The 27,997-nt window shown below is 35.2% G+C and overlaps 1 protein-coding gene across 3 annotated transcripts in view; it reads right to left on the bottom strand.

The window, feature by feature from the left end:
• LOC128030390 (oxidation resistance protein 1-like) overlaps positions 1-27,997 on the bottom strand; it is a 115,798-nt gene that overhangs the window by 57,938 nt on the left and 29,863 nt on the right. For 2 of the 3 annotated variants that reach the window (XM_052617959.1, XM_052617961.1), the window contains exon 3: positions 22,735-22,928. In XM_052617959.1, coding sequence (XP_052473919.1) covers positions 22,735-22,928 — 194 coding nt within the window. Of the gene's footprint in view, positions 1-6,136; positions 6,454-22,734; positions 22,929-27,997 lie in introns of those variants that run through there. The other variant, XM_052617960.1, reaches the window with a different exon arrangement.

Raw genomic sequence — 27,997 nt, 5'->3', positions numbered from 1 at the left:
TTGGCATCCACACGTGACCTCTTGGGTTGGCCCAGCACAGAACTGGCTAATGCACCAAGGAATTAGTCTTAACTCAGTAATGAAAACACACCCACTCCCCCCATTCATCTTTGGGGGTGATCTAGAGAAAAGCAGGACATGTCTTGTGCCTCCCACGTCCGTCTAAAGCCAGTGCAGATGTATGCTAATGGACTCCTTGTGCTTCCAGCACAGCATCAGTGAAGCCCACTCATTCTTTAGACTGGTCCATCTCCCGTAATGAGGGGCCAGAAGCGCTCCAGAAAACGTTGTGCCAATATTTCAATGTTCTGCATGCACATTTACAAATAGACAGACTTCTGAAATTCCAACACAGAGCATTTGGGGCTGATATCATATTATTAATGACTAATAAATGAAAATATCTGATAATGTTTAGGGGTGCTCCGATCACGATCGGCCGATCGTTAATGCGTATCTCATCAGTAAAGCCGGTTCTCTAATCAGCGGTTAATTCCATCAGGTGTGTGATTTCACATAGAGCAGCTGTTACTACACAGAGCCGTTGTTAATAGAGCTCGAATAGGCCGATCGTGATCGGAGCACCCCTAATAATGTTTATAATGATTATTGCATGAAAAAACTGTAACACTTATCAATCCTCACTGCATTTAAGGAATGCTTCATTTTGCAATGCAGAAATGTGATTTCCCACAGTCAGTTACGCTTTACACAAGGATGTGCTCCATTTGTTTTGAACTCTGTGTTTTTTAATCCATTTATGCAAATAGGCTTACATGGTGCCATCAGCATTGCACTGCTTTGATAAGTGTCACATGGAAAGGACAGCAATATTGTTTTCCGCAGTTATCCTTTTATGTGTCTAACTGAAGGTTGTGGTGAACCGGTGGTGCAATGCCATTCGCTGTACTTTGGCAATTTCACAGGAGTCAAATCCTTGCAATTTACTCTTCTCTGGCCTAGAATTCTATTGTATGACCAAAATCTTACAGTTGTTAAGGTAATGTAACAGTATACATCACACAAGACAGCTCTGGTAATGCAACAAAAATGTGTTGATTTTTTGTTTTGATGGTTTGATTACCCACATTTTTTTTTCACCATATGTCTGTTCTAGAGACATTTTGTTACACTTTTACTTAGCGATGATTTTGCCTTATGTCTGTTCTAGACACGTTACAGCTTTTTGATAAAACTCTAACTGGGTCATTCTCACGAAACAGTTGAAACGCCATGTCACTAGTGATTTTAGATATTAAACATGCAATTTACTAATATATAAAAACACCATAATAAAGACAATACTGTTCTCTACCTTGCACAAAGAGTAATTTCAACATAGGAATTAATTATTTTTGTATTTTATTGCATTTTATTCTCATTACCGCAATGCGTCCAGCTGTATCTTAACTTATGTTATGTTGTAATTTAAACAAATTACAATTAAAATATTCTGAAAAAAGTAAATGGATATTCTTCTATAATTTTTCACATGACAGAAAAACGACACACTGAATATTCATGTATACTAATAATGATACAATAGTGGAAATATAAAGTGTCCATGACTAATGTTCTCATCCTCCGCAATATTTTTTGAGGGTAATTTACGCACACAAATTTTTTAAAATATAAATCTTGATTTTAAATTAAGCAACACATGAGGCAGAACCTTCGAAATACCAACAAGGTAGGCAGATATCTTCATATTGTTCCAGTTAAAAGTGTAAAATTCTCTTGTCAGAACGTGTACACGACAAATTGATTATCATCACCGAAACGGGTAGTTTTCCACATTTAGAAAAATATTAGATTACAAATTTTCTATGAAAATATACTTCATTAATGACTGATTATATACACAGAGTAAAAATTAGGTAAATCATCATGGCTTCTCTGTTGTTAGCAAAACATGCTAAGACACCTCATCCTCCACAACACCATTTTCACTCACCGCAACAATTTAAGGCCAGTTGCGGTAGAGAGAACCTCTTTTTCGGTAATGAGAATTTAATCATACAGACTATTGTTAAATGTATACAATGAGTTTTTAAATTAAATATTATTTAATAACAAAACCAAAAAGTTTAAGCAAAGGCTAGGGTGACCAATTTCAGAGAAAACGTTTATACCAACCCACCAAATCCCAGGAAGGAGAGAGACATTATGGATTAGAGGTTACAGCAGGAGTAGTTATCAAAAATTGTTGGTGCATCTATCATTATGAGGACTTTCTATAAGTGTAATGATTTTTATACTGAGCAACAGAACTTTGTGTGTGCGTGTGTGTGTGTGTGTGTGTGTGTGTGTGTTCACTGCTGTGTGTGTGCACTTTGGATGGGTTAAATGCAGAGCACAAATTCTGAGTATGGGTCACCATACTTGGCTGTATGTCATATTAGAATAATTTCTAAAGGATCATTTGACACTGAAACCTGGAGTAATGATGCTGAAAATTCAGCTTTGTCACCACAGAAATAAAATTCTGGTTTAAAGTATATTAAAAAGATAACAATCACTTTATCATAATATTACTGTTTTTACTGTAGTTCTGATCAAATAAATGCAACCTTGATGAGCAGAAGAGGCTTTAAAAAAACTTTTTTTTATTTTTTATTATTGATGCTAAACTTTTGAATGGCAGTGTATTTAAATATGAAAAAATGCAGCAGTTTGAAATTCTAATTCAAAAACAATTATTATAGAATGGTTAGGGTTAAATTGAATGAGAACATCTTTAAGGAAAAAATAAAAATATATTGTGAATCATTTTTTTAGGAATGAGCGATTTTGGAAAAACTTTAGGTAAACACTTGGGTATACTCTTTACCAGAACCAACTCTTTCAGTAGAAAGAAAAAAATCCAAGTTATCAAAGACTACATTCCCACTGTCAATGACTATTAATAAATAGTTATTACATAATTATATGATTATTACATAAAATATAAAATAAAATAAGAAACATTATTTTGTAATAATGTATTGTGAATAATGTTTTAATAATAAAACTAAAATTACAAAACTAATATTAGTCTTCTTTGTTTTCTAACATTACACTATTAAGTATTTATTTTTGTGGAAAACCACAGGGTGCCCTTTAAACTGCTTCTCATAAAACCTATTCATAAAGCAGCTGTGACAGAATTTTACTAAGGAATGGGGAGAAATCTTAAGCTAAAAAAAAGAGTGAGGATGACCTTTTTGGTATGGATGATGTCAGCATGATTACTAACTACACCCACAGTGATTGGCTGATAAGGGATGGATCTCTGTCAGTTATTTTATAATAGAAATATTGTAGAATGAGATATCATGTTGCCATAATCAAATAAAGATTTCAAAATAAAAATGTTGAAATATTCAAATAAAGTTTGAACTAGAGTGTCACTAATTAAACAAGCATATGTTCAGCTAATTGTCAGCTTCTACATGTCTGAATCTTATAAATAATTGTTATATGTATAAGCAGCCTTTTAATTAACAGACTAGAATTATTATGGCTGATATGACAGTAAGATTTAGTACAAAGGTAAAAGAAATCCAAACTGGATTGCTGTGGAAACAGCCATTTTAGGATTGTTTAGGATTTGGTCTTTGTGATTTAGGTGTCCTCTTGACTACCACTAACTTTTCACAGATTTAAGAGCTGATTTTTACATAAAAAACACTTTATGAAGTACTTGAAGAAGAGTCGAAGAGTCCTAAAGATGTGGAGTTAGGAGCAACATTTAGTTTCACTTAAAATATTTTGTGAAAATGGCCCCTGGTGTTTATACCCTATGTTATCTAGTTATGAAGCACTGCAAAATAATTTATGCCAATATTATCTAATTTATTTTCTACATTAAATATTATTTGTTTGACTATACCACATACTTAATATGCCTATTATCATTACCGAAATCATGAACCTCATTTTCGTAACCTATGTATCATTACCGCAACATGTGTTCTTTTAAGATTTATTTAAGAAATGGAAAAATAGTAGTCTGCTTTTAAATGTATGTGCAGAATCTATACATTGTGTTCTTTCAGGTTTGCAACATAATTTTGAAAATATTTCAGTTTTTACTGAAAAAAAAAAATTGGCTGCAAAATGCAGAAGGTGTTGCGGTAATGAGAGAAATAATTCAAAATCACATAAAAATGTTATTATAAAAATATATTTTATTCCAGAGTTTCAAGTAACTGTGCATGACTGTTATAAAACCATTTTTAAAAATGTGAAAATGTATTATTTTTCCCCACATCACTGGACTTTTCAGAGTGTTACGGTAATGAGATTTTTAAGGACATGTTTTGGAAAATATGTTCAAAAAGTTGTTAAATTGTCAGTAAAACTTTTTAAAATTTATGGTCACTGACACTTCAGACCCGGCTCTTAATGCTTAAAAAGACAATTTGTTGATACAAACATTTTTTTAAATGTCATATATGAAATCTTTGAAACTACGATTTCGTGAGAATCACCCAACTGGTTTCCTTTGGAAATGTTTCAAATTCACAGTGAATGCATTTATGAGTGTAAAGCATGTCTCTGTGTGTCAAATCATGATTAAAATCGAAATTGCAAAATTGATCCAAGAAATCCTGATAGATTTTTTTTTCTGCACAGCCCTAGTATATGCATTATATATGCATCATTCAAATAATTTGGAATGTTCTATACATCAAACAATCTTGAAAAAAACAGTTTCCACAAAAATATGAAGCAGCGTAACTGTTGTCAACATTGATAATAATAAGAAATATTTCTGAAGCAGTAATCAGTATATTAGAATGAATTCTAAGGATCACTTAAGACTGAAACAATGACTGCTGAAAATTCAGCTTTGCATCACAGGAATAAATTACATTTATACTGCAGAATAAACAGCATTTCAAGCCTGCTACCAGATTAAACATGTCTATCATCATACAGCATATACCATCATGCCTCTCAGTCATCCTCTGGCCTAATTAGGGCTTGCAATTAACCTGACTCATGGCTCACTGTGACAAGAATACATAACACAGAGTCTGCTGTCAATGTAAGTGTTCACAGCACTTGGGCTTTCTTTACAAAACTGCAGTTCAGACATGTATCCATGGACTATTTTAAGGTCTATCAGTGCCAATACAACAGGATAGGTTCCCACAGAGATTGGCCAATAGAATTCCATTGCCTTATCAGTTGTTTAATGATTATTTTTTAAATCAATGACAATGAATTTAAACATTTTTACTTGCATTATTCCAAATCTGCATGATTTTTATTATTATTATTATTATTATATTATTATTTTGGTCACAAAATTCTCATTGTTAACTACACATTTTGCCTCAATAAATACCTGATTTGTTAATAGTTAAGGTAGATGTTTAGTTTAGGTATGTGGTAGGATTCTAGGATTTAACATATGGTAATGCATTGGAGAATAAGGCATTAATATCTGCTTTATAAGTAGCCAATATGCTAGTAATACACATTAGCAAGCAACTAATTAATAGTGAGAATTTGTCCCTAAACTAAAGTGTTACCAATTTTAAATCAAAGTCACTCTTTTCAATATAATACAAGTGAATGAATACTGACAACACTGAATATCTGTAACATTTACAAATTTATGTCACACTGCACAACTACATAAGTGCACTACATGTAGAAACTGCGAGCAGCTGCAGTTGATTAAATATTATTAAATGTAAAGTTTATATACTGCATATTTAGGATCATAACCAAAATAGACAAATGTATATTCATTAGAGACCATGACCATTATTGGATCATATCCAAAATAGACAAATGCATAATCATTAGAGACCATGATGAACCAGAGAAACCATGAATATGTCAGCAGAGTTGAGCAGCAAGCAAAACCAAAACAACAATGCAGCAATAAACTATAGAATATCAAATGCTTCTAACGTTACATGTATTGTAAAGCCAGGATGTGAACTCCTAACTCTTCCTCGCAAAAGTCCTAAAGTCAAATGCAATGCAAATGCACAGGAGGGGAGCTGACACGTAGAAACTCTCTTAGTAATAACTCACTGTAAGTACTGCAGCCATATGCTGCATTGTCAATACTTTTACTGTCGCGTTTCAATCCGTTGGTCAAACTTTTGAGAAAACACAAAGCTACTAAACTTACCTGCAATGTGTGTTCCATGTGCGTTCTCCAGAGGCGTTTCTGCATCAGAGTAGTCTTTAAAGTGAACTTCTCTCACGGTAACAGGCCAGATTTTACCAGCGATCGCGTCTCTGAACGACTGAATATAATCCATCTTCAGATCTTCTCCAAAGCATAAACATTAAAAAGCAATAAAACCAACGCAATAACGCCGAGTTATTTGACCAGGGGAGACCGTGAAATGCGAGTAGAAGCAGGAACTGAAACTGACAGCAGCTGCTGAACTTTTTTTTGGCCGTTTGTCGCGCTGCATGATCTACGCAAGCAACGTGACGCGACGCGACCAAAACGGTCTCTTCTCTACCCTACAAGTGATGGAATGCTGACATAAACAAAGACTGTGATTGGTCGACTGGCTGCGACGTCAGGATTATCGCGTCGCGTCGGTAGCCGTGAAACACCTGAGGGGAAAAATTCTGAAATATTTGTATGAATTTTTTTTATAAATAAATATATATAATGTTAAATAGATTAATGTTTTGAAGTTTATGGCCAGTTACATTTACTGGCTAGTTTTGTGTTTGTAAAATTCTACCTCAGACACTTAAATTGTAGTTAAACAGAACACACCAGCAAACGCTGCTATCACATGATCGCCTAAATAACATTAAACTTTGAATTCAGAGGGGGTAAATTAAGCAAACATGCTGTAATTGTGCAGAGAGTCTCAATTATATTTTAACTTGATGAAAACAGCTTGCAGGGAAAGCGATCAGTAGATCTCCACCTCCCCAACGACATCTATACAGCTCATCTGACGATATGAGAGCCACTGCTAATTGCAAAGATTGTTCAGTGTCTTTTTAATTCGCCAAGTTAATTACATCCCAAGGGGTGACAAATGAAATGTGCCTCAAAGGCCAAAATTACACTGATCCCAAAATCCCCGAAAAAGTTCATGAGTGAAACTCCCTCTGCTGGCCAGCCATACTATTGTACACTCATAGATTTGTGCCATGTCAGCTGAGTTAGCAATAATATGACATGCATAAATTCAACTGCTGATAAGACTTTTCATTGTAGTGGAAATAGCTGAAAGTTATCATCTGAATAACACAGTAGCCTGAAAGTCCAGATGTTCACAGTTAAAACAATAAAGGTTTTGCAGATTAAAGTCAGCATCTCCCTTCTTCATCCTCACCATAACCGGCTGGTAATTTAATTAATCACTTTTTTTATTGGTCATTTTAGTGAAGGAACTGTGGAGATATCCACCCTATTACTGTTTTCTTAGCAGTATTTATATGTTATTATAGTTTTCATTAATATTTTGAATTAGCTTTCATTTGTATATATTCAGTTTTTATTTTATTTAAATATATTAGTAATGTGATTTTTTTTAAATACATTCTATTTCTATACATTCTTAGCAGATTTTTTTTTTTTCAGTTATAGTTACTTATATTTTAGTGTGGAACTCAAAAATAACATTATTCCATAAATAAGAAGCTCACACAAAGCTATAGAATTGCTTCAGAATACTTGGAATATTGCTCAAATCGTATGGGCAAAAATTTTTGTTTTATTGTTTTTGATCACTATATGAACGTTATATGGAAAATTTGTAGATGAACTTTACTATCCTACTTTACACAGTGGTACACAGATGCTAAAAGACAGAACTTGTAGTGCTGTAATTGCATGGATGTTCAAAAACCAAATTAGTTTTTTAAATAATGAGATGTTCCAATCCTTCTTGTGCTGGGCTCATACTATCGATTCAAGGTTCTCCACTTATAATTAAAGAACAGTTTAGTTTGATCGGCCCCATGAAAGATCTATTATTCTCATTACATAAAAGAGAAATAAAATAAGTCCTATTAGTTGAGTTAGATTAAAACAGGGCTTCCCTCCCAACCAATATTCCTCTCTCCTCTCATCGCACACAGTGATCATTGGACACCTTCTTCTATTTCAATTTTCAGAATGGAAGAGAGACTGGGAAATAATAAAAAGCACAAAGAATTAGTTCATTTGTTCTCCATTACATATTTATAGTGATTCATCAACTGTTCCAAACCAGAACGAGGTAGGATTTTTCTAGATAGATAAACACACACATGCACTTGCACATCACTGCAACAAGGAACATTTTATACATCCCTAATTATTGATCATGATCAACCAGTGTCTAAAATGAACACTTATGCAGCACCAAATGCAAAAACAATTGCCTTTAATGAGAAAATTAAATGGAGTTCCTTTCCAATCTGCCTATAACTTCAATAGGAACCATAACATAAGGTTTAAATTGAATTGTAAGAACGTTCTGACCCTTGCTGATTTAAGAGACGTACAAACACATTCAAGACTCAAGCAGCAGCCTCTTCTGCTCTTGGCAGGGGCCTTTTAGGACTGGCCTGATCACATGGGCCCATGGAAGCAGGAGACAATCGACAAAAATTTGTCCTGGGCCCTGTGAATTTAAACAGTTTTTACTGTCAGGTTTCCTTTCTTTTTTCTTATTTTTAAGAAATTAATAACTTTATTCAACAAGGATGTTACATTGAAAAAAATAAAATAAAGACAAGATTAGAAAATATTTATATTTCAAATAAATGCTGTTATTTAAAATTTTCAGGAAAAAGGAACAATATTAAGCAACTGTTTCCAATATCGATCCTAAATCAGCATATTCGAATGATTTAGGTTTTATTATGTTTTACTAGTGTTAAAGAAGAGACAATATAGATGAAAATTAACTCAGCAGCTGAAAAGTTTTTGCCTCTAGTATCTCAAGTAAAAGGCTGTGCGGAAACTTTGGTTCTGGACCAAATGAGAGGCATAATCCTTTTTCTTCAGTCAAGATGGATCTCATTACTAAACCACCACCAGAACTGCCATCTCCACACTGAATGTGTCCAGACACACACACACACATCAACACAAGGACGAACATCTGCACATTACCCTGAGCTTCACAGTTTACAGGCCCAATTAGACAGACACAAATGGAGCAAAAACTCACTCCGGCTGGGCAGATCCAGTTAATAGAGAAGGCAGTGAAGCTCTGCTGCTCTAATGAACGAGCACTAAATACAATCAGATTACGCCAGACAGACCGTCTCCAATATGACAGCTGTATTTGTGATTAACGATAAAATGAAATGTTATTTATTATGGATGTGGAAATAAATGACCAGCGAATGGATATGTGACGTGGAATGCCTGAGACACTAATTTGCTTCCATTTTACTTGTGTGGGATTTTTCTGGATGGTAAATTGCTTTCTGCAATTCCAGTGCAGCTCCCTGCTGAGAATGAGAGCACTATGAAATGTAGGATAAAACTCAAAAATGGAGATCGATTCATTTTAAAGAATCACTTCAAATAAATGTTTCAATGCAAAAAAAAAAAAAAAAAAAAAAAACATTTATATATATATATATATATATATATATATATATATATATATATATATATATATAAAATAAAATAAATTATAGTAAATTATACAATTATATATTATCCAGCATGATTTGAGACCATTTCCTAAAGTAATATTGCGCACCAGTGGAAACATGAAAATCTGAATTTGTATAAAAAGTTTATATGGGTAATGTCATAAATTAACTTTATATTTAATAATAGAATATTTAAATCATTATTTATTATTATTTCATGTAATAATGCATATTGAGATACATATTGAATATCACTATATATATATATATATATTAGCAATATTGCGATGCTCTACACTTGTTGTTGTCAAACTCGCAGAAATCACACACACCCCGTAGCACAGCATAGAGGTGGAGCACTTGGCTTTCTTGCAGGTGGATGATGTGCTGCTGGTCAGGTGAACGACTGCCTCAAAGACAAAAGTACTGCTTGTGCTTTCCCTCTCTGAGATCACAGCACCATCTGACAGATGATTATGCTGTCCAAACAGCACAGAAACTTATGAATATTCACAAGAAAAATGCAAATGACTCAAATGTCTGGCCTTAGAAGTATCTCCGAGAATGAATCATTTCACCAAGGCATGAATGTATAACAGTCCCTCAACTGATGCAATAAACCTCAACCAAAAACCACCTCCCCACTGATTTAGTTTATGAGTTTGAAAATGAGAAGTCATGAGAGGCCCGAGTCAGTCCTTTCCATCAGTGTTTTAAATGCTGTGCTATTTTACCTTTTCTGCTCCGTTGAGCTCAGTTGTTCAGTCTTTGCTGTGAGAAGTTATACAGCATTCCTCAGAAACACGTTTGACTACATAGACACACACGCCAACCATCAGTTAGACTCTCACAACTGCTAGACTCTTGTCACAGATCATTTTCTAGACTGTCATCACAGAAACCAATAGCTGGATTCAGCCAATCAACTGCTAGACCACTTCTCAAACTTATGTTGACAAAAATATCATGCTAAAACCTATTTGCAAGCATAAACCATTCTTGCTCTTCTGTTTGGTAGTTCTAAATATTTACAATATATGTTTATGTATTTTATTGATGGCATTCAAATAATTACATTTTTAATAATAAGTATTTTATTCACTTTATATTTGGTAAGTTTCACAATTTTATATTGAAAAGAAAATGATCATGTTGAAAAGTTTGGGGTGAGAAATCAGTTTTTTGAAAGAAGAAAAACAATATTTCTAAAGGATCATATGACACTGAAGAGTGGAGTAATGGCTGCTGAAAATCAGCTTTGCAACACAAGAATAAATTACTATTACATTTAAATGTATTTTTGATCAAATACTTCGTTGTGTATATCATACATATTTTAAATACCACCATAGTCTATCAAAAGAAGCAAAAGAGAGTCTGATTGTCTTGAATCAGTTCCTTCATCATTTTAATAAATCTGTTCACTTCACAGTGATTAGTTTGCATCATCACTCAAAAGTGTTCACTAAATCCATCTAAACTGGCTCACCAGCTGTCCTGCAACACAATACATGATTTAAAATCAAACCGATAAGGTTGAGAACCTCATCACGACTGCAAACCATTCACTACTAGACTCACTGTCAGTCACACATATACTGTCCCGTACAGGAGGGGGTGGCAGGCATTTCCTAAAAAATCCCTGTACAAAGAAAGCAAATCACATCAGGAAGACAAAGCTATTTTTAGCGGATAAGCCTCTCATTAAACTGAATTGTGTTCATTTTGGCATCAGGATTTTTTCTATCCTGCTCATTTTTTTTTTTTTTTTCCGTTGTTGAAATGGTTATGTCATATCTGCCCTGGTTAAGGATTTCGCTTCAGAATCCACAGGAGAGTTTAGAACTGCAGGACACCTGAACAAACAGCCAACCAGCTGGGAAAAGCAATGCAACTCTCAAAAGTTGGGTTCTTGGCTCATCAACCTGAAACCAGAATACACAGTTGGCCTGGTAATATGCATGAAATCTCGATTTGAAAATGGTCTCTGGAAATGGTTTCTTACTTGCTCTTTCTGTAGATATACAGCAGCTCTGAGTCCTTTACTACTGTAATAACACACGACTGCACTGATCTGATCCACATCACAGCCCAACTGCCCACTGCATGGGGTCTGATTTAGTGTTCAGCTGCTAGAGGACTGCACCCCCACAGACAGAAGGTTTGAAGATCAGGAAGCCCTGCAAATTCTCAATTAATGTGGTGTCCCACTAGCTAGCTTTAAACAAATTGGCTGAAAATTTGGCTGTGTCAAAGGAGGTATATAATACCTGGTGAAAGCTAACCATTAGCATTCCAATTCATGTCAATGGCAGTACACATACAACAAAAAATAGGTTATTTCTGTCCAAAATATATTTCAAAGTAAGCTTAATGTTTGTTTCTTCTTCAAACTAAAAATCCATTTAATTTAAACCTTATCTTAAATGTCATGATATGATATATGATATGATATTATATTAAGGAAGTAAAAGCTTACTGAAAGTAAAAAAAAAAAAAAAAGAAATCTATATTTGCAATAGATGTATATATATCTGAAATCATCATCTTTGAAATTGTGAGTTGAAACAGCTGAGCAGAAAAGAAGAGAAAAAACCATCAGAAATGCACTTACCTGACAATCAGACCATCAGCAATTTTTTTTTATAATTTATAAAAGCAATAAAGCCTGAGCTTCACTCTGTCGGATGGTCAAGTAATAACCCAGCATGCCCTGAGAGAGCAACACAGAGATCAGGCTGATGTAAACAAAACATGTTCAATCTTAAACTAACCGCTTTGTCAATATCTTCTCCTGAACTCTGCAGGGGAATTTAGTGCTTTCACTTTCAGAAGGACATGCTCATATTTTTCATTATTATGTTAAATGCTGACGCATGAATTATAACGGCCTAACGCCTGTCCCCTTTCATTCCTGTGCTGACGAAGAGAAAAGAAATGGACCAGTGCCTGTGATAGAGAGGATGGAGGTGGATGCTGGCGGTGGCAGAGGGTAATCAAGACAATGAGGTCACAATCACAAAGTAAGATGTGCCAGTGTGATTGGTGCGAGACGAGAAACATCTGAAGATGATGAGGAGATCTCAGATTTCACTGGCAAAGCAGGAGAGGAAACACACCATATGACTGACTCTTCAGCTGAACTAAAGCTGGTCTAAAAGTTCATCCACTGCATTAAATGGCTCATATTACGGAAAATGTATTATTATTATTATTATTTTTCAATTTAGCTGTTTGATTTAGAATTTACTGCTACATTTGAACATGTTTAGAGATTCATATTCTACATACATCAAATATATTATTATATCTAATTTAGTTCTTATAATAAATTGAAAATCATGAAAAGGGGGCATTTTCTATTTTCACTTATACCAGGTAAGATGATGAAAACCTATCTCTGATGTAATTTTGATAATAAAACAAAAGTCAAATATTCTATTTAAATTATTGTATTTTTGAAAAGAATTATACTTTGGCATATATACAAATATTGTGAAAAAATAATAAACATCTAATGAATTAACAAATAATGAAAATAGCAAGTATACAAATAAATAATGTTAAACAAATCAATTAACAACCTCAGTCAAGGAAACGCATCTGAATTAAAATAATAATTAAATTAATTAAACATTATGTTTATATATCATAAATTATTTTGTGCATAATTGGGTCTAAATTGGGTCTAAATTAAGTTTCCCTTATTATAGCAAAAAAAAACAACAACAAAAAAACAAAACAAAACAAACAAAAGCATAATAAAAACAACAGTAACAAAAGGGCTTCTGCCCCAATTCAAACAGCATCCTAATCCAAGGGTCTAACTTTATATTTTTTACCTCAAAATAAAAAAAATCTTTTCTACCACACAAATTTAAAATAACCTTTACATACATAAATACATTCACAGATCACTATTATCCAATGGCAAAATAAGTTTACATAAATAAACTGAGCTGTTCAGAAGGAATAAAACTCTACAAATGTTGACCTTCACATTAAAAGTCTAGACTTGCCAAGAGCAAAATAATGTATTTTATCATTTTCTTCAAATCAAATGTACTCAACCCTGAAACAAATAAACATCATTTAGAATTTGAGCAAAGCTGCAGGGTCTGGTTAAGCTTGCTAAAGTTGAGTTAAAGTTTGATTTAATCTCCTTTGGGGGGGGGGGGGGGGGGAGATAGTAAATCAGTCTGATGTGACCATGTAAAGTAAATACACAGGGAAACTAAAACAAATATCAGCCCTTATGAGGACTGTCAGATTTTATATTTCACAGCGAGAGGTTCGATTGATAGGATGGCAGAACAATGGGAACAATGATCGATAAAATCCATCCCTGGATTTCTTACTGCACATGAGCTGAGCTCAGAGGAGGGGCAGAGGCAGAACTCAGACCCTGATAAAAAAATTGTTCAAATCAAGAGGGGAAGGCCCTGCTGAGAGAGGTGTGTGTGGGGGGGGGGGGGGGGGGGGATTATACAGCATGATTTATAAATCCAGAACCACCTCCAGGAAAGCACACTGTTTTCATTCTACCCCACGGCCTAATCCATGAATCTATGGGCCATCATCTGGAGAAGTACTGTGACTGCCAATCTAGTTACCAGTAGAGAGAAGGGAGCAGGGGAGGAACTAACCAAAAGTATCATGATGCGATCAACTTTACATTTGCAGCAGCATTATGATAAATCAAGCGTTTTCAAAACCTAGAAACTTTTCCAATAACAACCTACTTTTTGTCAGCATGTATCAAAATGATTAATTGGTATTTTGGTAACGCTGTGCTGCACATGAAGCTCTACAGTCAAACAGACTGAAGAAATGAAGATGGAAAGTGTTGGGAAAGTTTGAATCATTTTAGTGATTCAGTTCATTAGGATGCTTCATTTGAGTTCAATACAACTATTCACAGTCTTTAAATTAAATAAAAAATTTTTTTTACCTAACGTGTTCCGTGGGAATCAAACCCATAACCTTGCGCTCCTAATGCAATGCTCTACCACTTGAGCCACAGGAACAAAAATATTTTTATAGAATTTCACACACTTTTGTTTAGAGTTGGTAAGATTTTATTTTTTATGTAACTGAAATAAGTTTCTTATGCTTACCAAGGCTGCATTTATTTGACCACAAATACAGTAAAAACAGTAATACTGTGAAATTGTATTACTCAACAGCATTCAACTGTATTATATTTAAATATATAATTTATTCCCAAGATGCTAAAGCTTAATTTTCATCAGCCATTACTCTAATCTTCAGTGTCACATGATCCTTCAGAAATCATTAAAATAACATGCATGGAAAAGTCAGAACCCTGACAAATGGGTGGCATTCTGTCTGAAATAACTGCCACTGCAAATCTGCTGTAAAGGGAAGGTTAAAGCGAACAATTAACCTTTAACTGAGGCACTGTTTCTTTCTCATGCTGTCTCTTAGAAGCAGTTAATGAATATTGACCACTAATAGACATATATTTCAATTTAATATGCATTACCAAAAAGGACGTTGTATTGTTTTTAATAGTGACAATTATTCAATTCAATTTTTAAAACCATTTTTGACCTATAATCACATGCACGGCTTATGGTTTTCTTTAAAAGTTTAGCTGTTTTTCACACTGCCTGTGCTGGTCCCATGTGACATATCTCTGTGACATTTCCTGTAATATATAACTTCATCCTTGATACTTAATAAAAAAGTTATGAGATATAACTCATAAAACAAAGCAGAATATACAAATTGCACATTAGCATGCAGTATTTAATGTAAAAAGTATTTTTCACAAACCACTCATAATCCATCTTATGCTGGTGCTAAATGCACTGGAATAGTGAAAGTAGTGACATTTACCAAGTATGGTAACCAATACTTGGAATTGGTGCTCTGCATTTAACGCATCCAAGTGCACACACACACACAGCAGTGAGTAGTGAACACACTGTGAACACACACCCGGCCGGAGCAGTGGGCACTTAAGTCATGGGTATTAAGAGTGGAAGAGAGCGCTGTTCATTCAGTCCTTCACCCCCACCTACAACTCCTGTCAGCACCAAGACTCGAACCTGCAACGCCATAGCTGTCCCGAAACTATATAACTGCTACATATAAGTGCTATTCTTTACAGTACAACATATCATTGTAATGTGCTGGACCGACAAACGTCAGCACTCTTTGTCTGGTGAAATTAAAGCAGGTGGTAAATTAAAATGTATTTAAAAGGAATGTTAAAAGCCCAGATTCTGTGAGCATTTTATGCCATTATGTGATTTGCATAAAAGTGAAAAGGGCACAAAACCAACACGATCAGGTTGTTTTTGTTTCACATTGGACTGATAAAAACCTCTGCACCCTGGATACTGACTACATTAAGTAGTAAATAACCCTTAATAGACCTATAAAATGTGACAAACTGCCTGACATTAGATGCAGGAGTCACCTCAGGTCATCCACCATCACACCTGACCTTTTCAGGAAGCGTTCCTGGATCCCACTTTCCATGTCTGATCTCTGCATGATGTTCAAATGACTGATGAATTCATGAATGAAGTAAATGGTTTTCTTTATTAATGGGTCTTTGAATCATTGGTTCACACGATTCGTTCAAAACGCAGATTCATTATATTCTTGTTATTAAGTGTTTTGGCATTAATAATAATGAATAATGGCGTGGCCTAATAGGTAATAGGCTTTTGTTGGCAGAACTGAGCAAAAACAAACATTACTGTGTTTAAAATCTAACACAATATTAGCTTCTTATTTACTGAACTGCTGCATAAAATCACATTTGCACTTGTGGCATTCGGACATAAACAGCACTTGTGTGATATTGCTATCGCTGCTTGTGTGATATTGCTTATCATGTGATATAAATATGAGACAGAAGTTCATACAGGAGCATCTTTGCCCCAATATTCTGAATTTATGGCAAAGCTGTATTTATGGAGTTGTTGACCTGCATCATGGTTGTCAACAGTAAACTGTATGAAATAGCCTGTAAGATGACATACAGGTGTTGGGGCGGCACGGTGCGTTAACAGCATTAAAATATTTTAATTGTGTTATTTTTCATAACTAATTAATTAACGCCTTAGACTGACAGACCTAGCTTAAACACAAAGGTCAAATTGAAGTGCAGAGTTAGTAATGACAGTGCCATTGCACCACAGCAAAAACTGACCTGAGTGGGACGTCATTGACCCAAATGTGACATAGCTCACATAATTCTGGCGTTTAACTGTCACAGGCTTGTCGATAATGTGTGTTACCCACACAGATGCCTCCAGGGGTGTCTGTCAATCCTGTCTGCTACAGATGTAGGGTTATTTTTCTGCTTGGAAGTAGTGTATTCATTTGCAGTGGCTCTATAGACAGAAGGATGCACAGGCACTGCTGGAGATCAGGTACATGCTTGACAGCATCAATCTGAGCAAATAAACATTACCACTATACAAAACAGAGTGCTAGAAACTGTCAAGTTATTCTCTAGGCCCAACAGACCAGTCATAAACTCTAAATAGGCCTGACATAGTGGCCTTCTGCATTTTGTGGCACAGGGGAATAAATGTAACAGACGTTTTCTCCTGGATAATATATGTGGCTCCTTTTGCAGCCTGAGAGAAGCTAGCAGTAGCGATGCTTGAGCTTGACACTTGCTCAATCTATTGAACTGCTGCTAATTGAATTGGAGTCAGCAGGTCGTGCACTGATGGAGCGTGCAGGTGGAGGCCGCAGGCTGGTTACAGTATCTGTGTCTGCACTGCCATCATTCTGTCTAACTCCCACACCAATCTAATTCACTGCGTAAATAATATGGGCAATAGCTGGACACCACTGTTTGCAAACAAACATGATATATGGATTTTTTTTCATGCTATAATACAACTAGTATAAGATGCCAGAAAGACAAAGATATTAAAATAAATAAATATATGAATACTCATATAAAATATATAAATATATTCATATAAAATATATTGAATATATAAAAACTATTATTTATATACATCTTTACAATATAATAAAAAAGTATTAACAAACCATTATTAAAACAATATTTGTATTTGTATTTATCTATATAATAAATATTTATATATTCGATCTGAGGAAGACAGTCTGAATGAAATTTTGCGAATATATCTATATATTTTTTGCTATAATCCAAGTAGTGTGTGGTATTTATTTGTTTTATTTTCTAGTTTATATTGTACTTTCATCCCATGCACCTATGAATGATTAAACATTAAATATAAATAATTATTTGAAATAAAATTGTTTTGCATAAAATTAATAATCATAATGTTTTTAACATTTTACATTATAAATATATATTTTTTATATTTAAAAAAGGTTTTAATATATCTACAATAATATATTTATTTTACTTACTTTTTTTAACATATTACAAATTAATAATTATTACATTTTTATTATTATTAAAATCAATTATTAAATGTATTTATTCATATAAAAAATAAATAGTGTTCAAAATGTATGTTCCTGTATTTATATTTTTTCTTTATATATTTCTGTAAATGTAAATATATAACAATAATCATAATAACAGAATAATAATAAAAAATATTAGGTGTTTAGGTTTAAAACAAGTAAAAAATAAAGAATACACTTTTCAGGTCTTAATATCGGCTAGTATTATCTTTTAAGAAGTTCAGTTATATTCATAAAAAAATTTAATAAACTTGCAGTGTTGCTGCTATTTATAATTTTTGGAATATGTGAATACATATACCCAGCAGACGACTGTAAGAGGTCTGTAATGGCAGCAGACTGTTCACTGGTAATAAGAAGCCCAGCTCAGAGTTCCCACAAGCCTGACTGTTCTTCATCAGGATGACATTTGTTTGTAAGCATGCTGCACCCTCGTCTGTACAACAGATCTTCATCCTGCACAGCATCTCTCCAGACCCCACAGCTCAGCACCTTCAGAATTCATTTCAGAATAACGAGACACTGTGTCCGAGAAGAGAGGAGACAGAGGAACAGGACAAACATTCTACCTTTCCACAACCATTAACGGTGTGATCATTCTTGTGCAGTCTGACAGTTCACCGTAACATCAAACTCAGCCACCTAATGAGAACGGAAACACAGAGGTATTAAGTGTGACAGTTTGTTAGCTCACATGTGGAGGAAGATGTGAACATTTAACAGCCGAAGGCTAAAACATTGACTGAGGGGAAGGGAATTTAGAGAAGCTCAAACGAAAGGTTTATAAAATCCATGTGTCTAAAATCAAACATTTGAGGTTTAACAGCAAAAGGGACAACTCTGTAAACCCCTTGGATGGCATATGAAATAGTTTTTAAAATATTTAATTTGATGCTCAGTGAGGTCAGGCTTTTATTTTTTGTTTTTGCAGTTCTTACTTAAAAACTTGTACATTTTTTTTGTTGCAGTTAGTTTCTGGAGATTAGCAAGTATTACCGTATTTTATTAGTTTTTTACCTTTTAATTAATATTTATTTAGCACAAACTTTGAATCCTGCTAAGTGTGGGGTCAAATGGGTCAAATTTTTTTAAACGTTGTTGAAATAAGCATTTATTTGATTAAAGATCCATTTTAAAAATTTATACCGGGAAATATTACAATTTAAAAAACTGTTTTCTAATTCAATATATTATTAAATGTAATTTATTCCTGTGATGTAGCGCATCATTACTCCAGTCTTCAGTGTCACATGATCCTTCAGAGATCATTCTAATATGCTGATCTGCTCAAGAAACATTTCTTTTTATTATCAATGTTCAAAATTTTTGCGGAAACCATAATACATTTTTTCAGGATTCTCTGAGGAAGAGAAAATTCAAACAGGATTTATTTGAAATAGAAAGATGTTGTAACACTATAGATGTCTTTACAGTCACTTTTAATCAATTGAATGCATCCTTGATGAATAAAAGTATTAACTTCTTTCAAAAAAGAATGCAAAAAAATCTTACAGGCCACAAATTTTGAATAGTAATGTATGTGACCACTTTGCAAGTGGCTTCTGATGGATAACAGTGTTTTATGCACATCTTGTTTTTGATAATCACTTGCCATATACAAATGTGCAATGCTGTATATAATTCCTCCCTGATCTCCATTTAACCTTTCACATGGCCAGCACCAGAGGCTAAGGGTCAGATTGTGTCATTCTGAGGAACTACAGGATAAATATATAGGCTTACATAACAGACTATCCAGTGTATTGTTAAAATAATTAGGTGAGTTTGCTATTAAGGTTACATAGGACCCTATGGGACCGTTGTGGACCTGACTCCTCTCCACTGATAACCTGAAGCACATTTCCCACATCACCTCGAGATCTGCACTTATTTCATTATTGCAGGCTTATGTCCACATGGACGAATTTATACCACACTCTCCCCGACCCATTTGCAGCCAGCCAAAAGCACTTACTGCGGCATGTACGCTAGCCTGCTATAAAACCACTCTCATTTAAGGAGACCGAATGGCCTGTCAGGGTCATTTTCATTTAAAACCATTAAAACACTCTAACCATCGCTCACATCGAGCTGGAAATGACAGTATAATTTGCTGGTATACATGAGGGCAGGTTATTAAAATGTAGCTGGATATGTGGTACGCTTTTAATGGCGGTTCTAACACAGGACGAAAAGACGCTCAGCATGCGGCCATCGATAACACTTCTCTCTCCCGCCGTCCTCTCCACCAGTTAGAGACACTATGAGAAGGCAAACTGTGCTGTGATTTGCAGTGATTGCTTGAGGCCACGGCCTCTAAAAGACAGGAGAAAGTCAAACAAGGAATAAAGCTAAATCGCCAATAATATTAAAGAGCAAACAGTGGGAAATGCTAATAAAATAAATATTTCATGTTCATTTATATAAGCAGCAGGGCATAATGTACAGTCAACAGATCATTGTAGCAAAATAAACCTCTCTAGGTTGATACAAGACCCATTTGTTTCCTTTCTTCAATGTAGTTCAGCGGGATTTGTCCTGTTTTATCAGCCGCTAGGATAAAATTAGCATAAAAAAAAAAAGCAATCTGCTTGAAAATCTGTATTAACAATTGTTTTGGGGAATTGAAATAAAGTTTAAATAAAATGAATATATATATATAAACATAAAATAAGTTAAAGTATTAAAATGACGGTCACAATTTATTTTAAACTCCAATTCTCACTATTGACACACCATTAACTTGCCTCAATAAACTCCTAATTTTCTGCTTATTAATAGTATGTAGTTGATAAGTGTAAGTATTGGATTTGAACAGGATTGAAGACCTTATTCTACATTATACATCATTAAATACCTGGAGCTGTGTGGAGTACTTTTTATGACAGATGGATGCACTTTTTTGGCTTCAAAATCTCAACCACCATTCACTGCCATTATGAATTTCGGAAGAGCCAGGACTTTCAAACTTTCAAAACATTTTTCAAACTCTGATTGCATTCATCTGAAAGGAGAAACTCACATACACCTAGAATGGCTTGAGGGTGAGCAAATCATGCGGGAATTCTCATTTCTGGGTGAACTATCCCAATTAATACCACAAAAGATTTATTAAAATGCCTACCATTCAATATAGAAATACGAATAAAGATACAAGCACAACTAATACTTCTGTAAGTTTCATGTGTTGTACAGATCAGAAAACCATGTCATCCGTTTTATATACTAACATTTGACAAAGCAGCTACCCAAGAGCAGTGTTGGGTATAGTTACTTTGGAAAGTAGTTAGTTAGGTTACAACGTTACCATCAATTAAAAGTAATCAGTTATGATACAGCGTTACCTATTCATAAAAGTAACGCGTTAGAGTACTCATGCGTTACCAAAAATTAAAAGCCGTCTGCAGCGGCTCACACATGACAGACATAGCCCCCGGCCCCTTTAAATGCACCTAAAAGTCGTGACTCCCGACAATGAATAACGTCATTCATCTGACTAAATGAACACTGCAGGATAACAATAACAGGAAAGACAGTCAGCAATAGGCTATTCCACATGGCGTTTTATTTTTTATTATTATCACAGAACATATTATTAATCAAAATTCGCACCTACCCAGCCCGGGTAGCCTAGGCTACTGTATATTATGAGCACCACAAGATAACTCCTGATTTTTCTTTAACTTTAAATAATGCAGTTATCAAAGTACAAGTATGCTTACTTGTAAACACAACCTTAAACAGGCTTGCAGATTTAAATCCATTTAGAAATGATGAACAACCAGCCAGCCAATGATCTAACAGAAATTAACAGCTGCCTGTCAAACAAAAATGATAACAAACCGAATTGAATCCTTCACTGCCACACAGGCAAATGACAAATCGCTTAATAGCCGAACTAATTATTATTAAAGTGTCACTCACAGTTACAAGCCTAAATTCGCTTTAACACAGTCCTCTTACATTTACTCTTCAAAGTAGTGATTAAAACATAGCGTTAAATTTGAGGTAGAATATTTGGCGGTCGACAGAAGCTTTTCACCAACGCAGTGTGCATTGTACCGTTATGTTCTTTTCTTTTTCGTTGACAAATTGAAAATAATGTGCGTACTTCCATAAACCAAACGCTGTCCTCTCTGCCATCTTTCCGGGAGTTCGAAAAAAAAAAAAAACCCACACACACACACAGGGTCAGGCGCAGGGCACAGACGCATCACAGCCATTGACTTTACGATCACAGAGCTTCGGCTTCGCTGATACATCCGCAGATGGCACAGTAAACCTAGGCATACTGTCTGACAAAAAGCAGGCTGCAGTCGGGATTTTCCTTTCCTTAAAATAACGGATTACTTTTTAAAAAAAATAACGAAGTTACTGATTACTTACGCACGAAACTAACGCGTTAAGTTACACATTTCAGGAAAAAAGTAATTAGAGTACTCTAACGCGTTACTTTGTAACGCGTTACCCACAACACTGCCCAAGAGTAAGTAAATGAAACGAACACAAAGCAGGTCTATTTGCTAACCTGTGTTTTGTGAGTGCCACCGAAAGACCTTTTGATTTAGGGGAACTTCTCTTTTTGTGTGTCAGAACTTTTTAAGCACACATACAAAGTAAAGCTCAGCTGAAACTCATGAGATAGAGAAACACACACACAGAATCTGCCATACTGAAGACAGCTGGAAGCTCATTTACCTATTGTGTATCCTCGTTTCAGATCGCTGCACCGAGGACCACGGCGCTGGGAATTGGTGGTGTTGTTTTCTTGCACCTCTGATGTGGTTGTCTTGGCAACAGGTGGTGAAGATCTGTTTAAGGACAGACTCGGGATGAGTCGCGCCGGAAAACTTTGAGAGCCGATATCCACCGACTGGGACTTCTTCTTGAGTCTGAGAGGAAACGGCACATGAGAAATGCAGAACTGAGCCTTCAAATCACACAGAACAGTGTTTGTAAACTTGTAAGCTTTTTGTGCTGCTAAAGGCCTGTCTTCACTGATTCCATCTAAAAGTGTTGTGTATGACTAGATCCTCATAAGAAGCAATTTTCTTTGCCAGTTTATGGCATCATGCATCCATAAAAGCCAACAGATGGTGGAAACTGGTGACAATTTGACCCAGATTCTTGACGAGGGCAATATGTAACTGAACTTGTGACACATAACTCTTATAATTAAAAATAAAACAAAACAAAACTATTTCTGTCTTATAAATGTCTTTTTTTTTTAGGAAACACTGGTGGCTTCTGTTTTGCTGCTAAAACTATGCTCACAGCTTCTATTATTTTATAAGATATTTGCCATTTGGAACCCTTAAAATCATACTGCGGGGCGTTTATGGTATTGTGATTGTATAAGATGGTAAAAATATACTATGACACCAAATTATTACATATATTTAAATGGTACTCTAAAGTTCTTCAAAAAACCATGAATAAAAGAACATGATGTACTGTAGGTAATTACGACAAAAATGGCATAGATTACATGAATGAAGTTTCATTGTGCAGCTTAAGCAGAAAAATGCAGTAAATTCGGCTTCAGGTCACTCTGAAACATACCTAAATTTATCTGCAATTGTAAAAATGCTGCATTATTCAAGAAAGTCATTTTGGATTAAAACCACTGAACAAGTCGAATTCCTTCTCTCAAGGCAAATGTTTAATCTTTAAAGTGATTTGCTTCAAAACATTTAGTGAACCTAAAGAAAGAAAGGCATTTATTCCTTGTTTGATCTAACAGTCAGTCATCTTCACTTTCCATCTCGACTCATAATTGAGACCAAAATCCTAAAAAAGCAAAACAACATTCCCAGGAATCAAATCTTGGGGTCAATCCTGAAATGCTGCCAGCATGAGAAATCAGATAAACAGCATGTGCTGTTATGTGTAAAAGAAACCGGTAATGAAAAGTCATATTGAATCTGGCTAGACACTTACTGGTAACAGTTACAAACTTGTTGAAAAGAAAAAAAGGAAAGAAATAAACAGTAAAAATGCAGGGGTGCTGAAAGTTTGGATGGCCATTCAAATTCTAATTTGGCAGGTGACCTAAGGACCGTACAAAGAGGGACCCTATGAAGCTTCAACTGCGCCACCTATTGGACATAAATAAAAAATGAAATAATGACAAAAATATTCATAAAACTCTCTCTCTCTCTAGAATATTTTAAATAAATTATTATTAATAAATCTGAAAAATCTTACTGCAATTTAATTGTAGATTTAAATCTATGTTTCCTGCATAAGCACAGACGCTCAATGATAATTTCATAAACATATATAAAACATTATGAAAGAGATGTTGATCCCACATGTCAAAAATGATTATGTATTATAAATTGCTTTATAATCAGATGATAAAAAAAACTTGTCTACAGACAATCATGACATTATTATATCTCCCTGCAGAGGTGTGTGTGTGTGTGTGTGGGCATGTCATTTAAACACCTGTCTAAATAAAGAGCTCACACAGCAGCCTCCAGCAGCACTCTGACTGCATGCTGATGGCAGACCCCAGGTGTGGTTCCCTCTCTCTCTCTCTCTGTCTCTCTCTCTCAAACCAGCTTACCATTACATAATATGTGCAATCAGCCAGAAGACAAACACAGACCGGCAAGATTACACGGTTAAGGAAGCCCAACAAAAACAAGAACTAGTTAGTCAGACAACACACAACAGTGAGTCAATCAAAAAACTAAAGCAGGCATCCAGACTTTACACAAGAGTCCTACTCAACCAGCTCAAAAACACAGAATACTCAACCAGTCACCTCAAACAGTAGGCAATCCCTGAATGTACAGCGATGAACTTTATAAGTAAAAAGTGAGGTGGATGATGGATGGAAGTATTGACAAAAATTCTTAAATCCAACTACAAGTACTATTTTTAAACAATACAATTTTAGCTAAAAATTGGGTATTTATTTTGTATTATTAGCTTTGCATCCAGGATATAGAAACACACACACACACACACACACAAAGTTTGGAATAATTAAGTTTCTTTTTTAATGTTTTTGAAAGAAGTCTCTCATGCTGACTAAGGCCGCATTTATGAAATGAAATAAAATGAAATAAAATCCTAAAATGCTGTGGTTTGCTCTTAGAAACTTGCTCTCAAAATCGATTCTCATTATTTCAACTTTTTTTTATTTCATTGCCCTTGGTGAACATAAGAGACTTCTTCATATATATATTAATATATTAAAATATATAATTATATAATTTTTTTTGGGGGGGGGGGCAAATTAGGCTCACTGAAAATTATTAATTTTGTCAAATAATAACCATTTGTGTGGGATGATGTAGATTTATGAATCAAATATTCAATAGATCAGTGAAAGATCAATGACACTACAAGAGAAAATCCTGCAGTTAGTTATGATTTGTTCAGTTAGATGCTCCTGTTGTTATTGTGAATGCAAAATGGCTGCTTTTGAATTGAAAATGAGGGCCGAATGGTGACTCGTCGCTGAGGTTTCGCTCTCTCTGTGATGTGAGGTGAGTATTAACTAGCTGGTGCGGCACTCTTTCATTCCTTCATGCAGACGAGATGTGGTGCCAATCATCGCCGTGGCTTTATCTATTATTCACAGCTCAGAAAGACAGTGAGGAGAAGAGGAGCATCTGGTCAGCTTCCAGTCTGTGTAACACCTGATGTAAACAAAGCACCAGCCTTCTTTCAAACAATAATAACCATAACCGCCTCACCGCGTGACGTCTGCTATGATTAGAAGAACATATTCATGCCGAAGCTGTATTTTAACCATCGCTGCTCGAGTGTTTATGTAAACAACATTCTCCTTCAGTTAAAGGGTAGATAATGTGATTCGCAGATGCAGAGGCTGTATTGAATCGGTACAGAACATCTGCCATGAAAACACTGCTTACTGCTCAAGCTATAATTAAAAAATCAGTTTTCAAAGTCAGAATAATCACAACCTGGAAACCCTCCTGAGCTGCTAAGAAGAAGAGAGTAGCGGACACACAAGGTCACCGGAAGACAGATGCCATGGTATAAGGATGAATATCTTTAAAACATGTCGGGATCATGGAAGCCCATTTTCTATATATATAAAAATGTATATAAACACACACATATACATGTTTGACAGTCTATTCAAAATCCCTAATGCAAGCTTGAAAAACAACAACATTTTTTACACTACATTACTGAGAACTGTCCTGAACACAATGTCACAAACCACACAATCTTAATGGTTTGAAAAATGTTTTTTATTTTATTTAAACTATAAACAATGCCCCCCGCCCCCTCTTTTTCTTTTTCTTTTTCTTTTTTTGATTTGGGGTGAAATATATCTGATCATGTTCTGGACAGGCTTCATGAGATTCACCCACACCTATTTCTCTCCGGCCATTTTTTTAACCCCTAAAGTGTCCCAGAATCCCCTACTCACAGCATGCAGGATGAATCAGCGGGAAAACAGGGTGGTGGGGAAATGCAGAGAGATTAAACACTTTGGCTGGCAGCTGATGGCGGCTCTGAGTGTGGCTGCTCTTTATCGCGGCCAACAGAGTACGACGAGGACATGGTGAGTGGGGAGCAGAAGGAGGTTCTGTGTGTGTGTGTTACAGTACCTCCAATACATATCTTACAGCTAATGTGTAAAGGAGAGAGACGAAGAGCTGGCATTTTGGCGTTTTCTTCTTCCTCTTGCTCCATGCAGAGAGAGTTGCGTTGCCAGACATTTAAAGATTAAGCGTAGTAGTCACATGCTTTGGCAAAAGTTGCATAAACAACAGGGAATTCAGGCAAGGCCAAAGCATGCTTATCTCGCTCGAAAAGATGGATTTGAGCCCGGGTGAAACTCAGATCTGGCGTGCACAGGGAACTGAACATTTCAGCGTGAAGGATTGACGTCAGCGCTGCGGCCCGCTTGTTGACCGATCTTTGAAGGCATATATGACAGATACTCTCGGGCGCCATTACCATGAGCAGACTTCATGCAATGAAACTAAATGAGGACATGAGAAAGATATGTCATTTAGAGATGACAAGCCGCCCCTGTGGTCCCTTGTGGCCATTTATAAGAGAGCTATGGGACACTGGCCTTGACAGGCCTCGGCTTTTCAAAAGCCTGATGGCTTAATCAAGTCAGCCAAGGAGAGGGATATAATATAGCCTGACACGGTCTCACTGTGCAAACATGACACAGTACTTCATCTCAAGAGGATCTTATTTAGTCAAAATGTTACATAGTAACAAAGAGCTATGTAAATTGTTAAAGGAATGGCTCATTAAAAAATGACTCAGGCCATCCAAGATGTAAAGGAGTTTGTTTCTTCATCAGAAATGATTTGGGGAAATGTAGCATTACATCACTTGCTCACCAATGGATCCTCTGGTAACTGGTGGACCGGAGTGGTGTGGATTACTTGGATTCTTGTGATATTTTTATCAGCAGTTTGGACTCTCATTTTGACGGCACCCATTCATTGCAGGGGATGTAATTCAAAATTTCTCCAAATCTGTTCGAATGAAGAAACATATCTTGTCTATATCTGGATGACCTGAGTAGTACATTTTCAGAAAATGTTCATTTCAGCATATTAGATCATAGAATTTAACATGTTAACTTAAAAGAATCCAGACGGCATTAAAACTGAACTGATAATTTTACACTACATAAAACTAGATTCCATTGCTTCTTATATGAGAGGGGACTGCACTTCTATATAAATAATATTATACATGACCCAATTATTTTACATATCTACTTCAGTGTGTGCAATACTAATACTATACTAATACTATAATGCCTTTTAACATGGTATATAAAAAAAGTTGGCAGCATATAGTGTTCTGTAGAAGTTTGCTATTATTCGGTTTGTCACGCTCCACTGCTACTCCTGGGAAAGTTCCATAAAACTATTAATACACAACTAAAAATAACTTAGTAGCCTTCTTACCTGATTACTCTCCAATACTGATAGCTACT

The sequence above is a fragment of the Carassius gibelio genome, chromosome A16 (assembly GCF_023724105.1).
Source record: "Carassius gibelio isolate Cgi1373 ecotype wild population from Czech Republic chromosome A16, carGib1.2-hapl.c, whole genome shotgun sequence".
Taxonomy (NCBI): domain Eukaryota; kingdom Metazoa; phylum Chordata; class Actinopteri; order Cypriniformes; family Cyprinidae; genus Carassius; species Carassius gibelio.
This window is presented reverse-complemented; position numbering and strand designations above follow the sequence as displayed.